Here is a 20643-nt window from a genome sequence, read left to right on the forward strand (position 1 = left end):
ATTAACTCACTGCATAACTGTATGTTCCAGAAGTCTTATCTGGCCACATTATCCTATCCTTGAGTAGTGATTAAAAGAAACACGCACAAACACACACCCATCCACCCACGTATACACGCACGCATGCTCGAACGCAAACACACGCAATCTGTAGTGGATCTCAAAGTGCTGTGTCTGACACTCCCAGGCCCTCTGCAGGAGTCTGAGAGCCATCTGGTCCATACAACCCTTACTCCACAAATTCCCACCAATTCCCATAGTCAGGCCAGCATTGATCTGGCAGTCCACTCCTACTCTCCCCACGCGTATGTGTGTGGTCCAGATTGTAAGGCAGCGATGACACAGTCAGCCCTGTCTGTGGGTGGGTTGTTTTTTCCAAGGTCATCACATGGCACCGAAGCAGAGGACAGAAGTAACCATGGTAGTAGTTAGCTGACTGGGCAAGACAAGGGTCCATACTCATCATCCCTGTCTGCCACTGTGAATGCGATGAGGTAGAGGTACACACAGTAAGCACCTTACCACCAATAACTGGATCAATGACTGTATAGGGAAACTGGGTAGATATTGAGGGGAAAGCTAAAGGGAAATAGGAGCAGAGTTGGTGTAAAGGACCAAATGTTTCACATGTAAGGCATGTGAGCTATGAGCAGAATCATTTAGTAAGAGTAGATAGACTGTGTTTACAGTTCCTTATCGTTTCACTGAGTTATTATACTGAACAAAAATGCAACATACAACAATATCAAAGATTTTGCTGCATTACTGTTCATATAAGGAAACCAGTCAATTGAAATTAATTCATTAGGCCCTAATAATCTATGGATTTCACATGACTGGGCAGAGGCGCATCCACTTGGGAGCCAGACCCAGCCAATCAGAATACATTTTCCCCCACAAAAAGCATTTATTACAGACAGAAATACTCCTCAGAACCCCCCTCAGACGATCCTGCAGGTGAAGAAGCTGGATGTGGAGGTCCTGGGCTGGCGTGATTACATGTGGTCTGCGGTTGTGAGGCTGGTACTGCCAAATTCTCTCAAATGAAGTTGAAGGCAGCTTATGGTAGCGAAATTAACCTTAAATACTGGCAACAGCTCTGGTGGACATTCCTGCAGTCAGCATGCCGATTGCATGCTCCCTCAAAACTTGAGACATCTCTGGAATTGTGTTGTGTGACAAAACTGTATATTTTAGAGTGGCCTTTTATTGTCCCCAGCACAAGGTGCATCTGTGTAATGATCATGCTGTTTAATCAGCTTCTTGATATGCCACACCTATCAGATGGATAAATTATCTTGACAAAGGATCAAATGCTCACTCACAGGGATGTTAACAAATTTATGCACATTTGAGTGAAATAAGCTCTTTGTGCGTATGGAACATGTCAGATCTTTTACTTCAGCTCACGAAACATGGGATAACGCGTTCCATCTTGCGTTTATATTTTTGTTCAGGAGAGATGCACTATATCATTACATCCACTTGGGTTTGTGCTGTAAGTCAACGCTACACACTACAGGTTCACGACCTAGCTGAGGCATTAGCAGCTGGGAAAACCAGCATCCCCCTTCTCACCCTGTAAGTGGTAATGATGCACTGCAAATGACATGAGTTACAGTACCAGTGTTGATGTAGCACTATACTCTGGTGAAGGCATGAAACCACTGCCTCAACTTGCAGAATCAGCTACAAGGCCAGAAAGGAACTACAGCTTACAAAAAAGTTTTAAAAAATGATAGACTTCACATATTTATTGGATTGCCGCCACGACTTTTCCTTTTGTCTATGTGTAACCCTTGTTATTTTGGTGCTTTGAGAGGAACAGTCCATATGGACTTGTCTTAGGAAACATTTTTCGTTGACTGGTGTTACTTCCCATTGACTAGTGTTACAGTGTTGTGCAATGTAAAGGCATGTGGGGTGTGTAGTTCACACCCAGAGGCAGATGGTCCTGTCCGGTCCGACAGAGGAAGGTGCGGCAGTGGAGGCTGCGGCAGCCGGATCCGTTCCAGGATGCAGCTGTGACGATAATCATCGGAGGGAGCAGGCTGATTTTCCACCGGGAAGTGGCTCTAATTTACTGCCTTGGGGCCTGAACGGCCTGAAGCTGATTTATCTGCAGCCCGACTCAAATGGGAACCTCCACACAAGATGGATGACTGGGTCTGGATAGGCCGAGCTAGAGAGGCTATCCTCCATAACTCCTACATTACCATATAGCTATCCGCACGGCCTCTTTCTGACTGCTCCTTCACTCACTGTACCATCTGTGAGACACACTCAGGACAAGGGGAAAGTCTGCTCTCACAACGCTTCTTCCATGTTATATCAGTACTGATGGGAATGGTGCAGCCAGCTCAGTCAGTGTATGCAAAAGAGATGGAAACTAAGGGTTACTTAAGTCAAGACAAGTAAATGAGTGTTCAATATAGTTGTTGTTACCTCTGAAGGGGACGACATCATCTGGGGATCACAAAGGGACAGAAATGGGCAAAGGGAGGCAGCCAGTCATGGCCCTGCAGAATACTGTATTCTCCACACACTACCCTTCCAAAGCCCCAATACTAAAAAGGTGCTGGTGTGGAAAAAGAAATCTCCCAAGTTGTTAACATAAACCTGCCCAGGTAAATATTGCAGCTTGTCAGAGTAGGAAGGTCAAATGTAGTAGGATCCAATCTTCAGTCAGCACAGCAGCTTCACAGAGCAAAACAGTCTGTCTGGCACCCTATTCCCTATATAGTGCACTACTTTTGACCATGACCATTGGGCTTTGGTCAAAAGTAGTGCACTATATAGGGAATCTGGTGCCATTTCACACAGGTCTCGGCTGAGATTGGCAGCTCTGAACTCCTGCAGTTTCAGGGACGCATTACCCAGGCCAGTCTCCATCCCCATCCACCACGAGACTCGGCTGCCATACTGATTCAGGACTCAGCACAGCACAGGGCAGGCAGATGATACTGTGTACAGTTGGCCAGCAGCTAGCTATCTCAGTTAGGGTTTGAAAGGGCAACTCACAATGCATGACCCATATCAGTAAACTGCAGCCAGCCAGACAGTCACAACTCAGTTTAGAGACACATGGTAAAGCCGTGTGCTGAGCAGCATTAGCAAGCTGGATCATGTGTAAGTTCTCTGTACAGTAGTTTACATACTGTGTCTGTCTGTGGCACATCTGATGATGATTTAATTGAGTCATCAGACTACGAGGTCAGTCAGTTGTGCCAAAGGAACAACACGGTATAACGCTGCACATTTTTCTATCAACGTGCCTTGGCTAAAATTGGCCAACTGCCTTTAGACGTTTACGTACAATAAGGTGTCACGTGTTGGAGTATAGCTACCACTCACCAGTGACTTAACGTATGCTAAACATCAACAAAGGACGTCATGGTTAGCCATATACCTAGCCTGACTGGCTGTCTGTAGGCTGTAGCAGGCCAGTTTTACCAGTGGGCAGTAGAGGAGCCACGTCACAACTCGCTCTCTCTTCATAGCAACAGCACTATCCATCACCCATCATACATGCTTTCCAGATTGAAGAGAGACGCAGCACTTTGCCTAAGGGTAAAACCAAATAGCTGTATATATAAAAATACTTATTTGCTTCACATATTTATCCCTGGTGTACAATCAACCTTTATTGAAAATGAGTATCTAATGAGTATCTATTTTTGCAGGAAATGCATTCACGGCAGCCTAGATAATATCACATTTTAAAAATGCAACCAAATAATTTATATTTTTTTAAATCGATGAAATGTGAAATGCTCAAAATTACACACAGGCAGCTTTCCCCCCTTGAATAGCATTTTATTTGAGTTAAAAACCTGCTGCCACTTCTGGAACCTTCATAGCCAAGACAAAACGGAAGGAATGTTGCAACAATGTAACAATACAGCGGCTAGACTACTTTCACAGCTCCATTGTAACAACGTAGCTGTTATAACATTAACATCATATATTTAGATTTACCTTTTAAAGCAAATAAACAGGAACATCCTCGGCTTGAAGTCGAATACCAGCACTGGCAAGGCAGTAGCTTGCGCAGTCATCTCCATAGCGGGAAATGTCATAACCCAACCAACAGCACAAACTACTACCTCAGCCAGTACATGGTCAAATGCCGATAGAAACACACTGAAATAGAAGAAATCACAACCGCCAAATATAACGAATACATTTTTCTTCTATAATTCCGAACTGATACGTACGGTTCCAGGCGCTTGGGGCTGGTTATGTTCATCTGATCTCCTGAGCAGTGAGCAGACGGTCGTATCATGGGCAGAGTTGAAATATGAGGGGAAACCCCGCCCAAGACCTCCCCCAGTCTACTCCTCCCCTTTCCCCTGTGCACCAGACAACCTGCGGTCGTTTCCCTCATATGACCTAACCTCAAGATCCAGTTTGTCGCAAGAATGGAAGACTTCACAAGCCTTGCGCGACTGTTACCGTGAAGAAGGTACATGGTCGCAACCAAATATAATTCTTGCGTTGCACGATAATATGGCTACATTCCAGAAGGGATATCTTATTGTTTTTGGCTCGGGGAACAGAGAAAATGTGCAGTTTTATACATAGCATTATACTATTAAATTACTAGAGGGGGCTTTGTCATAAACCCTCAAAGTTCCAGAAAGGACTGAAAATGGCAGCCATATTGGTTAGGGAGAAATCCAAACCAGTCTCATTGGAATGAAGGCAGTAGAGGCACAATCCTGATTTACTTATGCAGAAAAATAAAAGTAATATCAAAAATGTGTCTGATAGAATTATTGTCAACCTAAAATATTGTCATATTGTCAATCCCATACAGTTTATACAGGTTTTATACACATTTTCTGTAAAAATAGATTCTAAAATATGGTAAACAAAAAACGTAAACTTTTATGGTCTTTCTTGGAAAGCATTGCGTGTTATATGATACAATATCAGGACTTGTTGCATTTACAACTTGGTGATAGGACTTAGACAACTGATTTGAGCCAGTGTATGGCTGTAGATTGACAGCATTGTTTGAATGGAATGTAGGCATATTTGCAGTTGATATTTCTAATTATGGAATTATTCATCTAAAACTGTCTGACTAGCTAGCTAACAAACATACAGTGCAGATATATTTTTCATATTCATTATTTTACACAATATCTTATCACATCACTGGCAAACCATGGTTGACCATCTCCCTGACCTTCTAGTATTCTAAGTCCTCATTCTATGGCCATGACACTCATTCATCAGTATTCCTCTGATATGTCATTTCCCGAAAAATTATTCAGGAGGTTAGTCGTTTAGGATTGTGGGAAATGTATTTTCTACACTCAAGTCAGCAAGCTCTGCCACAATCCCAGATGCTTAAGAAAATGACACAGAGCAACATACAAGTCAATTACAGGGTTAAGGACAGGACATCACTGAGGCACACACAGAAATCATTTAATTGCTTGTAGAACTCTCCCATTTATTTTATACAGACAAGTACCCTTCTCAGGTCAGCTAAAATATCACATGGAATGTTACAGTAAGATTTGGAATAAAATCCTAGATGTTAAAAACTTCACAAAAGGTAATCATCTTTCCCCCTCTCAATCTTTTTAAAGGTCCATATAGCCTCAGTACTTTTAGTTTTTTCTTAATTACATCACTAACCACACACTGTACATCGACTCTATTCAATAAATCAAAATAAAACAAACGGAAACACTGCAATTGTCTTACTGTAGCAGTTAATACACAAGTCCAGCCAGTCAGAATGAGAGGTGGTATCAACCAGCGTGTATTAGAAGCATACATTGATGATGTCGTGTGTAGCAAGTCAGAGTTGTCGTTGTGGACCGAGCAGTTGCCGGGGGAGCTCAGTTGCCACTGGTTACTGTCTGTTAGATGGGCTCATATGAAGTAAAAGAGTCCGTCCGTCTATCCTTCCATCCACTTGTGTGAAGAAGTGCGTGTTTGGGTCTCAGGAGGACACATTCATTATGAATTCCTTCATTATAAAAAGGGGTTGGAACAGTCAGGACTCTCCGTTTTGTACTCTGGAGACAGGGGGCTGCATAAAGTCTTTGAAGGGCCCCATGGCCTCCTTCAGCGCTGAGCTGACCTCAGAGGAGGAGCAGGTGATGCACTCCACCAGGGTAGGATACAGTGCAATGACCTGGGCCCACGTGGTCCCATCCACTGTAGGACACACATACACACACACACACACACACACGCAATGCGGTGGGGAAAGAGAAAGGCAGAAGAGATGCAATGTGGGGATAGGAAAGGAAGGAGGGCAGAGGAGAGGAAGGTGGACAGAGGAGTGAGAAGAGAAGGAGAGAAGAGGAGGGCAGAGGAGAAGACGGGAGGAGTGGAATGGAGAGGATGGCAGAGGAGAAGAGGAAAGGGAAGAAGACGCAGAGGGAGAAGGAAGGGAGAGGAGGGGAAAAGGAGAGAGCCACAGAGACAGATGTGAGAGAGAAAGCAATTAAATAAATCATTATTTTTATGGAAAGCCAGAGGGAAATATAAATGACTTTTTGTCTGGATAAATGAGGTTATAAACAACCTCAAGGGCACTTTGAATGCCTTACTTTTGCCTCTGATTCCAAAAATCAAACATTGTAAATTGACCTAACAGGGTACATACAAATCAGATATAAATTGCATTTGCAAACATTCCCCATTGTACTGTGACACAAATTAATAATGATTGAAACCAGGTTTCCATCCAACCTTATTATGTGATTAAAGTACATTTCGGATAAAACATTTCACGAAAGGCAAACTTTCCAAATGTCGACAAAACTAAATACGCTAGACAAGGCGGGATCTTTATGTGTCTGTAAAATTAATTATGTGAAAAAATGGTAGTGGAATCATCTTTATCTGCAAATATTTATATAATAACCATCATATCGAAAGTAAACTTGGAAGTCACGCGATGACATCTTGTGTGGTCGTCCGACTACGACTCAGGAAAGCATGCAGTTTATTAGGCTGCAGATGAAATAAGGTATGATGAACTTCAACGGGTGGTAAAAGTGCACGATGAGCTTGATGCTCCTTCCAATAAATATTGAGGGTCTTATTCTGGTGACATGATGATCGATGCTTGGCTACTGTTTGAAAAATTAAAATAATCTCCCTCTTTTGTCCATAATAATCTCATCATGTAGGCAAACCTACCCACACTGTATCTGCCAGCTGTTGGCAAGTGTACATGCGCCAAGACCAGAGTGGGCACATTCCCTATATAACAATTTCATTTTTACAAAACCATCAGTAGAGTTGAAAATGTGATGGAAACCCATTTAACTTGTATTCTTTATTCGGTACATGGGAATTTAACCGCAAAAGTGTTTTTATGTGCATTAAATGCACAGAATTTGATCAGCAACATAAGAACTGTAGAGTTGTGGTTGAACAAGGACAAAATACATCTAGCTGGGCTTTATATGCATCAGCAAGACAGAACGGCAGCGTTGAGTAAGCTCAAGAGCAGGGGTGTCTTAACAGCAGCTAGTGCGCAATCTCTAATATTAAGGAAGTCTTCAGACTCATGAGAACACCCCATGATAAACTGTAGACCATACTACACTGCTCAAAAAAATTAAGGGAACACTTAAACAACACAATGTCAATCACACTTCTGTGAAATCAAACTGTCCACTTAGGTAGCAACACTGATTGACAATAAATGTCACATGCTATTGTGCAAATGGAATAGACAACAGGTGGAAATTATAGGCAATTAGCAAGACACCCCCAATAAAGGAGTGGTTCTGCAGGTGGTGACCACAGACCACTTCTCAGTTCCTATGCTTCCTGGCTAATGTTTTGGTCACTTTTGAATGCTGGCGGTGCTTTCACTCTAGTGGTAGCACGAGACAGAGTCTACAACCCACACAACTGGCTCAGGTAGTGTAGCTCATCCAGGATGGCACATCAATGCAAGCTGTGGCAAGAAGGTCAGCGTAGTGTCCAAAGCATGGAGGCGCTACCAGGAGTCAGGCCAGTACATCAGGAGACGTGGAGGAGGCCGTAGGAGGGCGACAACCCAGCAGCAGGACCGCTACCTCCGCCTTTGTGCAAGGAGGAGCAGGAGGAGCACTGCCAGAGCCCTGCAAAATGACCTCCAGCAGGCCACAAATGTGCATATGTCTGCTCAAACGGTCAGAAACAGACTCCATGAGGGTGGTATGAGGGCCCGATGTCCACAGGTGGGGGTTGTGCTTACAGCCCAACACCGTGCAGGACGTTTGGCATTTGCCAGAGAACACCAAGATTGGCAAATTCGCCACTGGCGCCCTGTGCTCTTCACAGATGAAAGCAGGTTCACACTGAGCACGTGACAGAGTCTGGAGACGCCGTGGAGAACGTTCTGCTGCCTGCAACATCCTCCAGCATGACCGGTTTGGCGGTGGGTCAGTCATGGTGTGGGGTAGCATTTCTTTGGGGGGCCGCACAGCCCTCCATGTGCTCGCCAGAGGTAGCCTGACTGCCATTAGGTACCGAGAGGAGATCCTCAGACCCCTTGTGAGACCATTTATTTTTTTTATTTTTATTTTACCTTTATTTAACCAGGCAAGTCAGTTAAGAACAAATTCTTATTTTCAATGACGGCCTGGGAACAGTGGGTTAACTGCCTGTTCAGGGGCAGAACGACAGATTTGTACCTTGTCAGCTCGGGGGTTTGAACTCGCAACTTTCCGGTTACTAGTCCAACGCTCTAACCACTAGGCTACCCTGCCGCCCCAACCATATGCTGGTGCGGTTGGCCCTGGGTTCCTCCTAATGCAAGACAATGCTAGACCTCATGTGGCTGGAGTGTGTCAGCAGTTCCTGCAAGAGGAAGGCATTGATGCTATGGACTGGCCTGCCCGTTCCCCAGACCTAAATCCAATTGAGCACATCTGGGACATCATGTCTCACTCCATCCACCAACGCCACGTTGCACCGCAGACTGTCCAGGAGTTGGCGGATGCTTTAGTCCAGGTCTGGGAGGAGATCCCTCAGGAGACCATCCGCCACCTCATCAGGAGCATGCCCAGGCGTTGTAGGGAGGTCATACAGGTACGTGGAGGCCACACACACTACTGAGCCTCATTTTGACTTGTTTTTAAGGACATGACATCAAAGTTGGATCAGCCTGTAGTGTGGTTTTCCACTTTAATTTTGAGTGTGACTCCAAATCCAGACCTCCATGGGTTGATAAATTTGATTTCCATTGATCATTTTTGTGTGATTTTGTTGTCAGCACATTCAACTATGTAAAGAAAAAAGTATTTAATAAGAATATTTCATTCATTCAGATCTAGGATGTGTTATTTTAGTGTTCCCTTTATTTTTTTGAGCAGTGTATTTACTATTTTTTGTAGCCGTCTATTTTACTACCACAAACCGATACTGGCACTAAGACCGCAGTCAACGTGCTGTATAGGGCCATAAGCAAACAAGAAAATGCTGATCCAGAGGCGGCGCTCCTATTGGCCGGGGGTTTTAATGAGGGAAACTGAAATCCATTTTACCTAATTTCTACCAGCCTGTCACCTGCGCAACTAGAGGCACAGGTGACATCTTTTACTCCAAAACACCTTTGCTCCACACACAGAAACACATACAAAGCTAACATGTGCCCAGTACAGAAGTGGTCCGATGAAGCGAATGCTAAACTACAGTACTGTTTCGCTAGCAACGACTGGAATATGTTCCGGGATTCATCCGAAGGCATGAGGAGTTTACCACATCAGTCACCGGATTCATTAATAAGTGCATTGACGACGTCGTCCCCACAGTGACCGTACCAACCAGAAGCCATGGATTATTGGTAACATCCGCACTGAGCTGCATGCGAGAGCTGACACTTTCAAGGAGCGGGACACTAATCCAGACGCTTATAAGAAATCCTGCTACGTCCTCCGACGAGCCATCAAACAGGCAAAGCGTCAACACAGGGTTAAGATCGAATCCTACTACACCGGCGCTTGTCGGATGTGGTAGGGCTTGCAAACTATCAAGGATTACAAAGGGAAACCCAGCCGGATTACCAGGATGAGTACTCGGAGCATGCGCTGACCAGCTGGAATGTTTCTTCACTGACATTTCCAACCTCTCTCTGAACCAGTCTAATACCTACATGTTTCAATCAGACCACCATAGTCCCTGTGCCCAAGAACGGCAAAAACCTGGCTAATTGACTACCGCCCCATAGCACTCACATCTGTAGCCATTAAATGCTTTGAAAGGCTGGTTATGGCTCACATCAACACCATCATACCAGAAACCCTGGACCCACTCCAATCGTTCCACAGATGACAAATCTCTATTGCACTCCTCACTGCTTTCTCCCAAATGGACAAGAGGAACACCTATGTGACAATGCTGTTCATCAACTACAGCTCAGCTTTCAATACCATAGTTCCCTTCAAGCTCATCACCAAGCTAGACTGAACACCTCCCACTGCAATTGGGGGCCCGCAGGGGTGCGTGCTTAGTCACCCCCTGTACTCCCTGTTCACTCATGACTGCGTGGCTGTGCACGACTTCAACACCATCATTAAGTTGCTGACGACACAACAATGTTAGGCCTGATCACTGGCAATGATGAGACAGCCTACAGGGAGGAAGGAGGTCAGGACAACAACCTCTCCCTCAACAAGACAAAGGATCTGATCGTGGGCTACGGGAAACGGAGGGTTGAGCACGCACCCATTTACGTCGACGGGCTGTAGTGGAACGGGCCGAGTGCTTCAAGTTTCTCGGTATCACTAAAGGCGTCCGCATACTTCCCAGCAAAAACAGTTCGGTAGAGTTCATGCATACAGTGCATTCAGAAAGTATTCAGACTCCTTCACTTTTTCAATATTTTGTTACGTTCCATCCTTACAGCTGCACAGCTATTTCAGGTCTCTCAGATCTGGTTCAAGTCCAGGCTCTAGCTGGGCCACTCAAGGACATTCAGAGACTTGTTCCGAAGCCACTCCTACATCGTCTTGGCTGTGAGCATGATGCTGCCACCATGCTTCACCGTAGGGATGGTGCCAGGTTTCCTCCAGATGTGAAGCTTGGCATTCAGGCCAAAGAGTTCAATCTTGGTTTCATCAGACAGGAGAATCTTGTTTCTCATGGTTTGAGAGTCCTTTACGTGCCTTTTGGCAAACTCCAAGCGGGCTGTCATGTGCCTTTTAATGAAGAGTGCCTTTTTGGTGGTGCTGCAGAGATGGTTGTCCTTCTGGAAGGTTCTCCCATCTCCACAGAGGAACTCTAGAGCTCTGTCAGAGTAACCATTGGGTTCTTGGTCACCTCCCTGACCAAGGCCCTTATCCCCCGATTGCTCAATTTGGCCAGGCTGCCAGCTCTAGGAAGAGTCTTGGTGGTTCCAAACTTCTCCCATTTAAGAATGATGGAGGCCACTGTGTTCTTGGGGACCTTCAAAGCTGCAGACATGTCTTGGTACCCTTCCCCAGATCTGTGTCTTGACACAATCCTGTCTCGGAGCTCTACGGACAATTCCTTTGACCTCATGGCTTGGTTTTTGCCCTGACATGCACTGTCAACTGTGGGAGCTTATATAGACTGGTGTGTGCCTTTCCAAATAATGTCCATTGAATTTACCACAAGTGGACTCCAATCAAGTTGTAGAAATATCTCAAGGATGATCAATGGAAACAGAATGCACCTGAGCAAAATTTCCGAGTCTCATAAGCAAAGGGTCTTAATACTTATGTAAAGATATATTTACTTTATTTATACATTTGCAAAAATGTTCCGCTTTGTCATTATGGGGTATTGTGTGTTGATTGATGAGGAAAAACATGTATTTAATCAATTTTAGAATAAGGCTGTAACGTAACAAAATGTGGAAATAGGGAAGGGGTCTGATTTCTTTCCAAATGCACTGTATATTATGAGGACATTTTGTGATGTTTTTTTGTTCGTTTTGGACTTCGGTGAGGGGTTTTTCGGCTGTTCGGGGACACATTTTTTCTGGAAACAAGCCGGAGTTCGAAGCCGAAGTCTACGCCCCATCGTCGATGATTAGTGAAGAATCCATACTGTTGATCAGTCTTTGATGTCATTCAAAGAGAGACGACTCATTTTCATGCAAATGTTTTAATTGAAAAATACTGCACCAAACATCTTATTTAGGTAGTTGTAATGACAGATTTCTTGAGCTATCTTAGATTAATTCTGACTACGGGGTCTCAAAATAGACAAACAGCACTATTGCCGCTTTTGTCTTGTTTTTCAACCGAAGGTCTTTTAAGGAAGCATGCAAACACACTCATTCGGTTCGGTTAGCCAAGTTTGGCTAGGCGCCAGCCGAACTGAAGCATGCCGACGGCTTATTATTATTTTACCTAAATTTAACCAGGTAGGCTAGTTGAGAACAAGTTCTCATTTGCAACTGCGACCTGGCCAAGATAAAGCATAGCAATTCGACACAATACAACACAGAGTTACACATGGAATAAACAAAAACATACAGTCAATAATACAGTAGAACAAAGAAAACAAAATTATATATACAGTGAGTGCAAATGAGGTAAGATATGGGAATTAAGGCAATAAATAGGCCCTGGTGGCGAAGTAATTACAATATAGCAAATTAAACACTGGAATGGTAGATGTGCAGAAGATGAATGTGCAAGTAGAGATACTGGGGCGCAAAGGAGCAAGATAAATAAATAAATAAATAAATACAGTATGGGGATGAGGTAGGTAGATATATGGGCTATGTACAGGTGCAGTGATCTGTGAGCTGCTCTGACAGCTGGTGCTTAAAGCTAGTGAGGGAGATATGAGTCTCCAGCTTCAGAGATTTTTGCAGTTCGTTCCAGTCATTGGCAGCAGAGAACTGGAAGGAAAGATGACCAAAGGAGGAATTGGCTTTGGGGGTGACCAGGGAGATATACCTGCTGGAGCGCGTGCTACGAGTGGGTGCTGCTATGGTAACCAGTGAGCTGAGATAAGGCGGGGCTTTACCTAGCAGAGACTTGTAGATAACCTGTAGCCAGTGGGTTTGGCGACGAGTATGAAGCGAGGGCCAACCAACGAGAGCGTACAGGTCGCAATGGTGGGTAGTGTATGGGGCTTTGGTGACAAAACGGATGGCACTGTGATAGACTGCATCCAGTTTGTTGAGTAGTGTTGGAAGCTATTGGAGGCTTAAGGATCTAGCATGGTCTATACCCACCAACACAATTGTAAATAGGGCACGATAACACCTCTTCACCCTCAGGAGACAAACGATCTGGCCCTCAGATCCTCAAAAAGTAGTATTTAGTTAAATAGTTAACCTAATAGTTACCATTTTTTCACTAACTTTTTTTGACTCATCACATACGCTGCTGCTACTGTTTATTATCTTTCATGTTGCCTAGTCACTTTATTCCTAGTTATGTGCATATCTACCTCAGTCACATTGTACATCGACTTGGTACTGGTAACCCGTGTACATAGCCAATTTATAGTTCATCATTGTAGATTTATTATTACGCGTTTTATTTTTCTATTAACATATTTTCTTTCTCCCTGCATTGTTGGGAAGGGCCCGCCGTAAGTAAGCATGTCACTGTTAGTCTACACCTGTTGTTTACGAAGCATGTGACAAATAACATTTGATATGAACAAGTTGGGGGAAAATGCGCATATGTTTTTATGCAGATTTTTGAATATTTGCATGAAAATCTGTCGCCTATTGGATGGAAACCGAGCTCGATATAGTAAAGAAAGTGTCAGTGTGTTTCCTAAGTAGTTGATTTCTACTCACCGTTTTCTGGCTGGGTCTTTTTAAGTGAGTCCATCAAAGTGCTGATAGCTTTTAAGACAAAGATGATTTCCGTCACTTGTTGCCTAAAAATAAAAGGAATGGAATAATTATACATATTCATGTAGTGCATAAAAAAAGAACCAAACAAGGGGACATACAATGACCAACCAAACCAACCTTCAAATCTTCACAAACAAATCATAGGTAAACATTTTTTTAAATGAAAACCCCTTTTTGCAGCTGGAGGCATGAATATATACACTGAGTATACCGAATACCTTCCTAATATTGAGTTACACCCCCCCACTTTTGCCCTCAGAACAGCCTCAATTCATTGGGGAATGGACTCTACAAGGTGTCGAAAGCATTCCACAGGGATGCTGGCCCATGTTGACTCCAACGCTTCCCACAGTTGTGTCAAGTTGGCTGGATGTCCTTAGGGTGGTGTACCATTCTTGATACACACAGGAAACTGTTGAGTGCGAAAAACCAGGCAGTGTTGCAGTTCTTGACAAAAACCGATGCGCCTGGCACCTACTACCATACACCCTTCAAAGACACTTACAGTGGGGCAAAAAAGTATTTAGTCAGCCACCAATTGTGCAAGTTCTCCCACTTAAAAAGATGAGAGAGGCCTGTAATTTTCATCAAAGGTACACTTCACCTATGACAGACAAAATGAGAAAAAAAAGTCCAGAAAATCACATTGTAGGATTTTTAATGAATTTATTTGCAAATTATGGTGGAAAATAAGTATTTGGTCAATAACAGAAGTTTCTCAATACTTTGTTATATACCCTTGGCAATGACAGAGGTCAAACGTTTTCTGTAATTCTTCACAAGGTTTTCACACACTGTTGCTGGTATTTTGGCCCATTCGTCCATACAGATATCCTCTAGAGCAGTGATGTTTTGGGGCTGTTGCTGGGCAACACAGACTTTCAACTTCCTCCAAAGATTTTCTATGGGGTTGAGATCTGGAGACTGGCTAGGCCACTCCAGGACCTTGAAATGCTTCTTATGAAGCCACTCCTTCGTTGCCCGGGCGGTGTGTTTGGGATCATTGTCATGCTGAAAGACCCAGCCACGTTTCATCTTCAATGCCCTTGCTGATGGAAGGAGGTTTTCACTCAAAATCTCACGATACATGGCCTCATTCATTCTTTCCTTTACACGGATCAGTCGTACTGGTCCCTTTGCAGAAAAACAGCCCAAAAGCATGATGTTTCCACCTCCATGCTTCACAGTAGGTATGGTGTTCTTTGGATGCAACTCAGCATTCTTTGTCCTCCAAACACGACGAGTTGAGTTTTTACCCAAAAGTTATATTTTGGTTTTATCTGACCATATGACATTCTCCCAATCTTCTTCTGGATCATCCAAATGCTCTCTAGCAAACTTCAGACGGGCCTGGACATGTACTGGCTTAAGCAGGGGGACACGTCTGGCACTGCAGGATTTGAGTCCCTGGCGGCGTAGTGTGTTACTGATGGTAGGCTTTGTTACTTTGGTCCCAGCTCTCTGCAGGTCATTCACTAGGTCCCCCTGTGTCGTTCTGGATTTTTGCTCACCGTTCTTGTGATCATTTTAACCCCACGGGGTGAGATCTTGCGTGGAGCCCCAGATCGAGGGAGATTATCAGTGGTCTTGTATGTCTTCCATTTCTTAATAATTGCTCCCACAGTTGATTTCTTCAAACCAAGCTGCTTACCTATTGCAGATTCAGTCTTCCCAGCCTGGTGCAGGTCTATGTCATATATACATATATTCATACACATAGCTCATATATTATACAGCGCCAAACTTATCCGCTTGACTCAAGTCATTGCACGCACCCCTGTCCAAACAGGAAGCACCCTACCCCCAACCTTAAACTGCCCCTCTCAGTTCTCCCTACCTCACGATCCCCTGACACACAAATACCTTCTTGCATAAACACACACACTCCATCCCCCCTCTACTGGTCGGGTGCCCAGAGCAGAAGATTCTGCTGTGCACCATGGGGGCTCCTGCTCTGGCTGGAGCAGATCCGCCTCCAACCCTTCGGGACCATTCAGAAGGCGACACAACAAGACTCCACCTACATCATTCTATGTATAAAAACTGTTGTAACCTTTGTCTAAGCCCTTTTTCAGCTAACTCCATTTTGAGTTATATGAATCAGGTCTGTGCACGTTAAAACTGTAGGACAAGATATCTTTTGACTCAATAAACTGCCTTTTTGTTACAACTGAAATCCACTCTGTCCAGCGTCCATGATTTGGTCTCACTCTCCTGTAAGTAAATCATCAACATCTACAATTTTGTTTCTGGTGTCCTTTGACAGCTCTTTGGTCTTGGCCATAGTGGAGTTTGGAGTGTGACTGTTTGAGGTTGTGGACAGGTGTCTTTTATACTGATAACAAGTTCAAACAGGTGCCATTAATACAGGTAATGAGTGGAGGACAGAGGAGCCTCTTAAAGAAGAAGTTACAGGTCTGAGAGAAGGAAATCTTGCTTGTATGTAGGTGACCAAATACTTATTTTCCACCATAATTTGCAAATAAATTCATTAAAAATCCTACAATGTGATTTTCTGGATTTTTTTTCTCATTTTGTCTGTCATAGTTGAAGCGTACCTATAATGAAAATTACAGGCCTCTCATCTTTTTAAGTGGGAGAACTTGCACAATTGGTGGCTGACTAAATACTTTTATATTTTGTCTTGCCCATTCACCCTCTGAATGGCACACATACACAATCCATGTCTCAAGTATTACAAATGTAACCTGTATCCTCCCCTTCAATTACACTGACTGAAGTGGATTGACATCAATAAGGGATCATAGCTTTAACCTGGATTCACCTGGTCAGTCTGTGTCAGGGAAAGAGCAGGTATTCCTAATGTTTTGTATACTCACTGTATATAATTTGTATCAGTCCGTGTGGAATTCGCTCAGGTAATAGAGAAAAAAAACATAGAAAAGGAACAGGAGCAGTTTGAAAAAAGGTGTGTATCTGAAGGATGCAAATGTAATTATGCTGTTAACCTGAGAAGTTGGCAATCAAGCTTCATCCTCTGTCCACTATGGAAGACAGTGAAAAGACTGTTACACTATGCCACCATGGTAAACAAACACAGAACACATTCTAGGATGACAGTACACCTACCAGGGAATCTACCCCATACAGGGCCTTTGGAAAGTATTCAGAGCCCTTGATGTTTTCCACATTTTGTTACGTTACAACCTTATTCTAAAATGGATAAAACATGTAAAAAAAAATTAAACTCCACAATACCTCATGTCAAATTTTTGCAAATGTATTAAAAACAAAAAAGAAATACCATGTACATAAGTATTCAGACCCTTCGTTATGAGAATTTAAATTGAGCTCAGGTGCATCCTGTTTCCATTGATCATCCTTGAGATGTTTCTACAACTTGATTGAAGTCCACCTGTGGTAAATTCAATTGATTTGACATGATTTGGAAAGGCACATACCTGTCTATATAAGGTCCCACAGTTGACAGTGCATGTCAGAGCAAAAACCAAGTCATGAGGTCAAAGGAATTGTCCGTAGGATTGTGTCAAGGCACAGATCTGGGGAAGGGTACCAAAAAAATGTCTGCAGCATTGAAGGTCCTCAAGAACACAGTGGCCTCCATCATTCTTAAATGGAAGAAGTTTGGAACCACCAATCCTCTTCCTAGAGCTGGCCGCCTGGCCAAACTGAGCAATCAGGGGATAAGGGCCTCGGTCAGGGAAGTGACCAAGAACCCGATGGTCACTCTGACAGAGATCTAGAGTTCCTCTGTGGAGATGGGAGAACCTTCCAGAAGGACAACCATCTCCTTTATCTCTCAATAAAAGGCACATGACAGCCCGCTTGGAGATTGCCAAAAGGCACCTAAAGACTCTCAAACCATGAGAAACAAGATTAAATGATCTGAGAAAACCAAGATTAAACTCTTTGGCCTGAATTCCAAGCGTCATGTCTAGAGGGAACCTAGCATCATCCCTACAGTGAAGCATGGTGGTGGCAGCATCATGCTGTGGGAATGTTTTTCAGCAGCAGGGACTGAAAGACTAGTCAGGATCGAGGCAAAGATCAACAGAGCAAAGTACAGAGAGATCATTGATATAAACCTGCTCCAGAGCGCTCAGGACCTCAGACTGGGGTAAAAGTTCACCTTCCAATAGGACAATGACCCTAAGCACACAGCCAAGACAATGCAGGAGTGGCTTTGGGACAAGTCTCTGAATGTCCTTGCGTGATCCCGGCAAGAGGCCGGACTTGAACCCAATCGAACATCTCTGGAGAGACCGGAAAATAGCTGTGCAGCAACGCTCCCCATCCAACCTGACAGAGCTTGAGATAATCTGCAGAGAAGAATGGGAGAAAATCCCCAAATACAGGTGTGCCAAGCTTGTAGCATCATACCCAAGAAGACCCGAGGCTGTAATTGTTGCCAAAGGTGCTTCAACAAAATACTGAATAATGGGTTGGAATACTTATGTAAATGTGATTTTTTTTTAAATGCATATTTAATAAATTAGCAAACATTTAAAAAAAACAACAGTTTTTGCTTTGATGAGGGGGAAAAAATGATTTATTCCATTTTAGAATAAGGCTGTAACCTAACAAAATGTGGAAAAAGTCAAGGGGCCTGAATACTTTCCGAAGGCACTGTATGAATACCAAGAGATCGAAAGAGAAACGGGGAAAGAGAAAGGACGAGAGAGACTAGGGGGAAGAAAAATGATGAGACTAGAGGAATATGGATGGAGAAACTGATGCCAGTTCTCAGCACAAGTACATGTGCATAAAAGCACTAAATATGCTGAGTTTTGGTGCGTCTTCTACAGGGGTCGTGGTCTCACCATCCCTGTTCTAGAAATAATTTGAGTGATGTAAGTGGACTCACCTGGGCAGTGGGCAGCGTCCACTCAGCCTTTCATTGTCCACGTAGCGCCTCAACACGTCTTGGGACCTCTTGAGGAGCACGGAGAGGGCCATGCGGGAGATGTAGCCTTCCTGGGGCGTGGACACCTTGTTACTGAAAGAGAACTGGAGCAGCGTCTCAAAACACACTTTGGAGAACTCCTCCCGCATCCGTGCGTCTACCTCTGCCTCTGTGGAGGGAAATATGGTTGTATTTCCAAAGATTGTGATATGTGGTTGTCATGCCTATTTGAATGCCCTTGTTGTAAGTCACTGTGATATAAGAGCATCTACTAAATAACTAGAATGAGAAACGTACAAAACATTTAGTTTCAGAAGGGATGCTAGAAAATAGTTTTTTTCTGTGTTTTTGATCAAATCAAATTGTATTTGTCACATGCTCCAAATACAACAGGTGTAGGTAGACCTTACCGTGAAATGCTGACTTACAAGCCCTTAACGAACATTATATACTATAGATTCATTAATAAAATGTTGAAATTATACATTGTAACCAACAGAAGTGTATGGACTATGTTAACATATCATTAGGGGAAAAGCAAAAGGGACTGGAATAAGAGCTAGTGTTCTTTCCTTACCTGTGAATGAGGAGGACTGTGAGTGAATAGATCCTTTATTAAGCATGGCCATAATCTGGCCAACAAAGTCTTTGGGGATGAAGATGGCAAACGGCAAGATCTCTGTGCTGATCAACTGCACCACCTATAGAGAGAGGACACACACAGACCTCAGAGATTGGCAGGTATGAAGGCAGTAATACAATTCAAAGATTGGTTTAAATGTGGTCAGTCGGTCAGGTTTTTACCTCAACGTCAATGGCTTCATTCTTCTGGAACTCCTGGATGGACACATTGTCTGGAGGTGTGCTGTAAAACAGGAACAGAAACGCAATTAATGAGCTTCAGCTTTATGGCTAATCAAGACCCAGTCCTCCATTATTTGTCAATACTGAATCAATGCCTGTTTCCCCAGAATCCTAGGAACATTCAGGTGCGTAATTTTTTTTTTAACATAAATAAATTACATTTTAAGGTGCAATATGTAGAAATCGCTCCACGTATATTTTACAAACTGTCTGAGAAAGGGTGTACCTACCTTTTGGTGAAAAGGAAGTCTTTGAAGGCATTGGCCAGCTCTGGCCACATAGTGTCAAACTTTCGAGAGGAGGCATGCTGACGGGCCACGGGCAGCCCGGTGGACAGCACCTTGAGCAGGGATGACACAGCTAGCTTCCACGTGCTCTCTGATGGACACCCATACTTTAGGCCCAGGGGCATCCGCAGGGTCTGTGGAGGAAGGAGAGAAATAGTGGGGTTGGAACACAATGGGAGTCTTCAATGTATGGACCAGCCTGGTTGACAGGTCTGCTAGTGGATTAGCTAACACCTAGGCTCGACTTCCAGGCTATTTCCTCAGGATCTATGGGGGAAAGGAGAGAGGGTAATGGGGAAATTAAGATCACAAAGGTTAATATTTAGATGTAGTGTGATTGAGATAACGTGTAGCATATTCTCTGTAACGAGAGGGGAAGTGGCGTTGGAAACACAATAGGAGTCTTCAACGTATAGACTTGCCTGGTGCTCGATCTGCTAGCGCAGGAGGGAAAAAAACCTATTCCTGATGGTCTTGTGTGTGTGACTCACTAATGACGCAGAGACCTGCAGGTATAAAATCAATCACAGACACATCTAAACAATGATGTCTTGAGCCATTGATGTCTATGCATTTTAGTCTCAAAACCAGGGAAAGAATAAGCAACGGAACAGAAACGGCTCCCTCTTTCCATACACAGCTGGCCTCCCAAAGGTTAGGATTTTATGGCTATGACCTCCGTTCTCAGGAGAGGGAGAGGAGGGTTGGTTTGAACCTATCCATAGAAAAACTTGAATGAGGTCGTAGCAGAGTAGTAGTTCTGGGAGTTGCTTTAAGAAGATAATGGG

At 43.7% G+C, this 20643-nt stretch overlaps 1 protein-coding gene across 7 annotated transcripts in view; it reads right to left on the bottom strand.

Annotated features, from left to right (window-relative positions):
• Nucleotides 1-5437: 5437 nt before the first annotated feature.
• The window catches only part of LOC110522742 (protein MON2 homolog), a 57917-nt gene continuing 42711 nt past the window's right edge, over nt 5438-20643 (bottom strand). For 4 of the 7 annotated variants that reach the window (XM_036969112.1, XM_036969113.1, XM_036969111.1 and 1 more), the window contains 7 exons: nt 19799-19989; nt 19509-19569; nt 19282-19405; nt 18666-18873; nt 16789-16824; nt 13760-13842; nt 5438-6180 (listed from right to left, as the gene is read on the bottom strand). In XM_036969112.1, coding sequence (XP_036825007.1) covers nt 6017-6180; nt 13760-13842; nt 16789-16824; nt 18666-18873; nt 19282-19405; nt 19509-19569; nt 19799-19989 — 867 coding nt within the window. In that variant the 3' untranslated portion in view covers nt 5438-6016. The remainder of the gene's footprint in view (nt 6181-13759; nt 13843-16788; nt 16825-18665; nt 18874-19281; nt 19406-19508; nt 19570-19798; nt 19990-20643) is intronic. The other 3 variants (XM_036969115.1, XM_036969114.1, XM_036969116.1) reach the window with 1 other exon arrangement.

This window comes from Oncorhynchus mykiss, chromosome 30 (genome assembly GCF_013265735.2).
Source record: "Oncorhynchus mykiss isolate Arlee chromosome 30, USDA_OmykA_1.1, whole genome shotgun sequence".
NCBI lineage: Eukaryota > Metazoa > Chordata > Actinopteri > Salmoniformes > Salmonidae > Oncorhynchus > Oncorhynchus mykiss.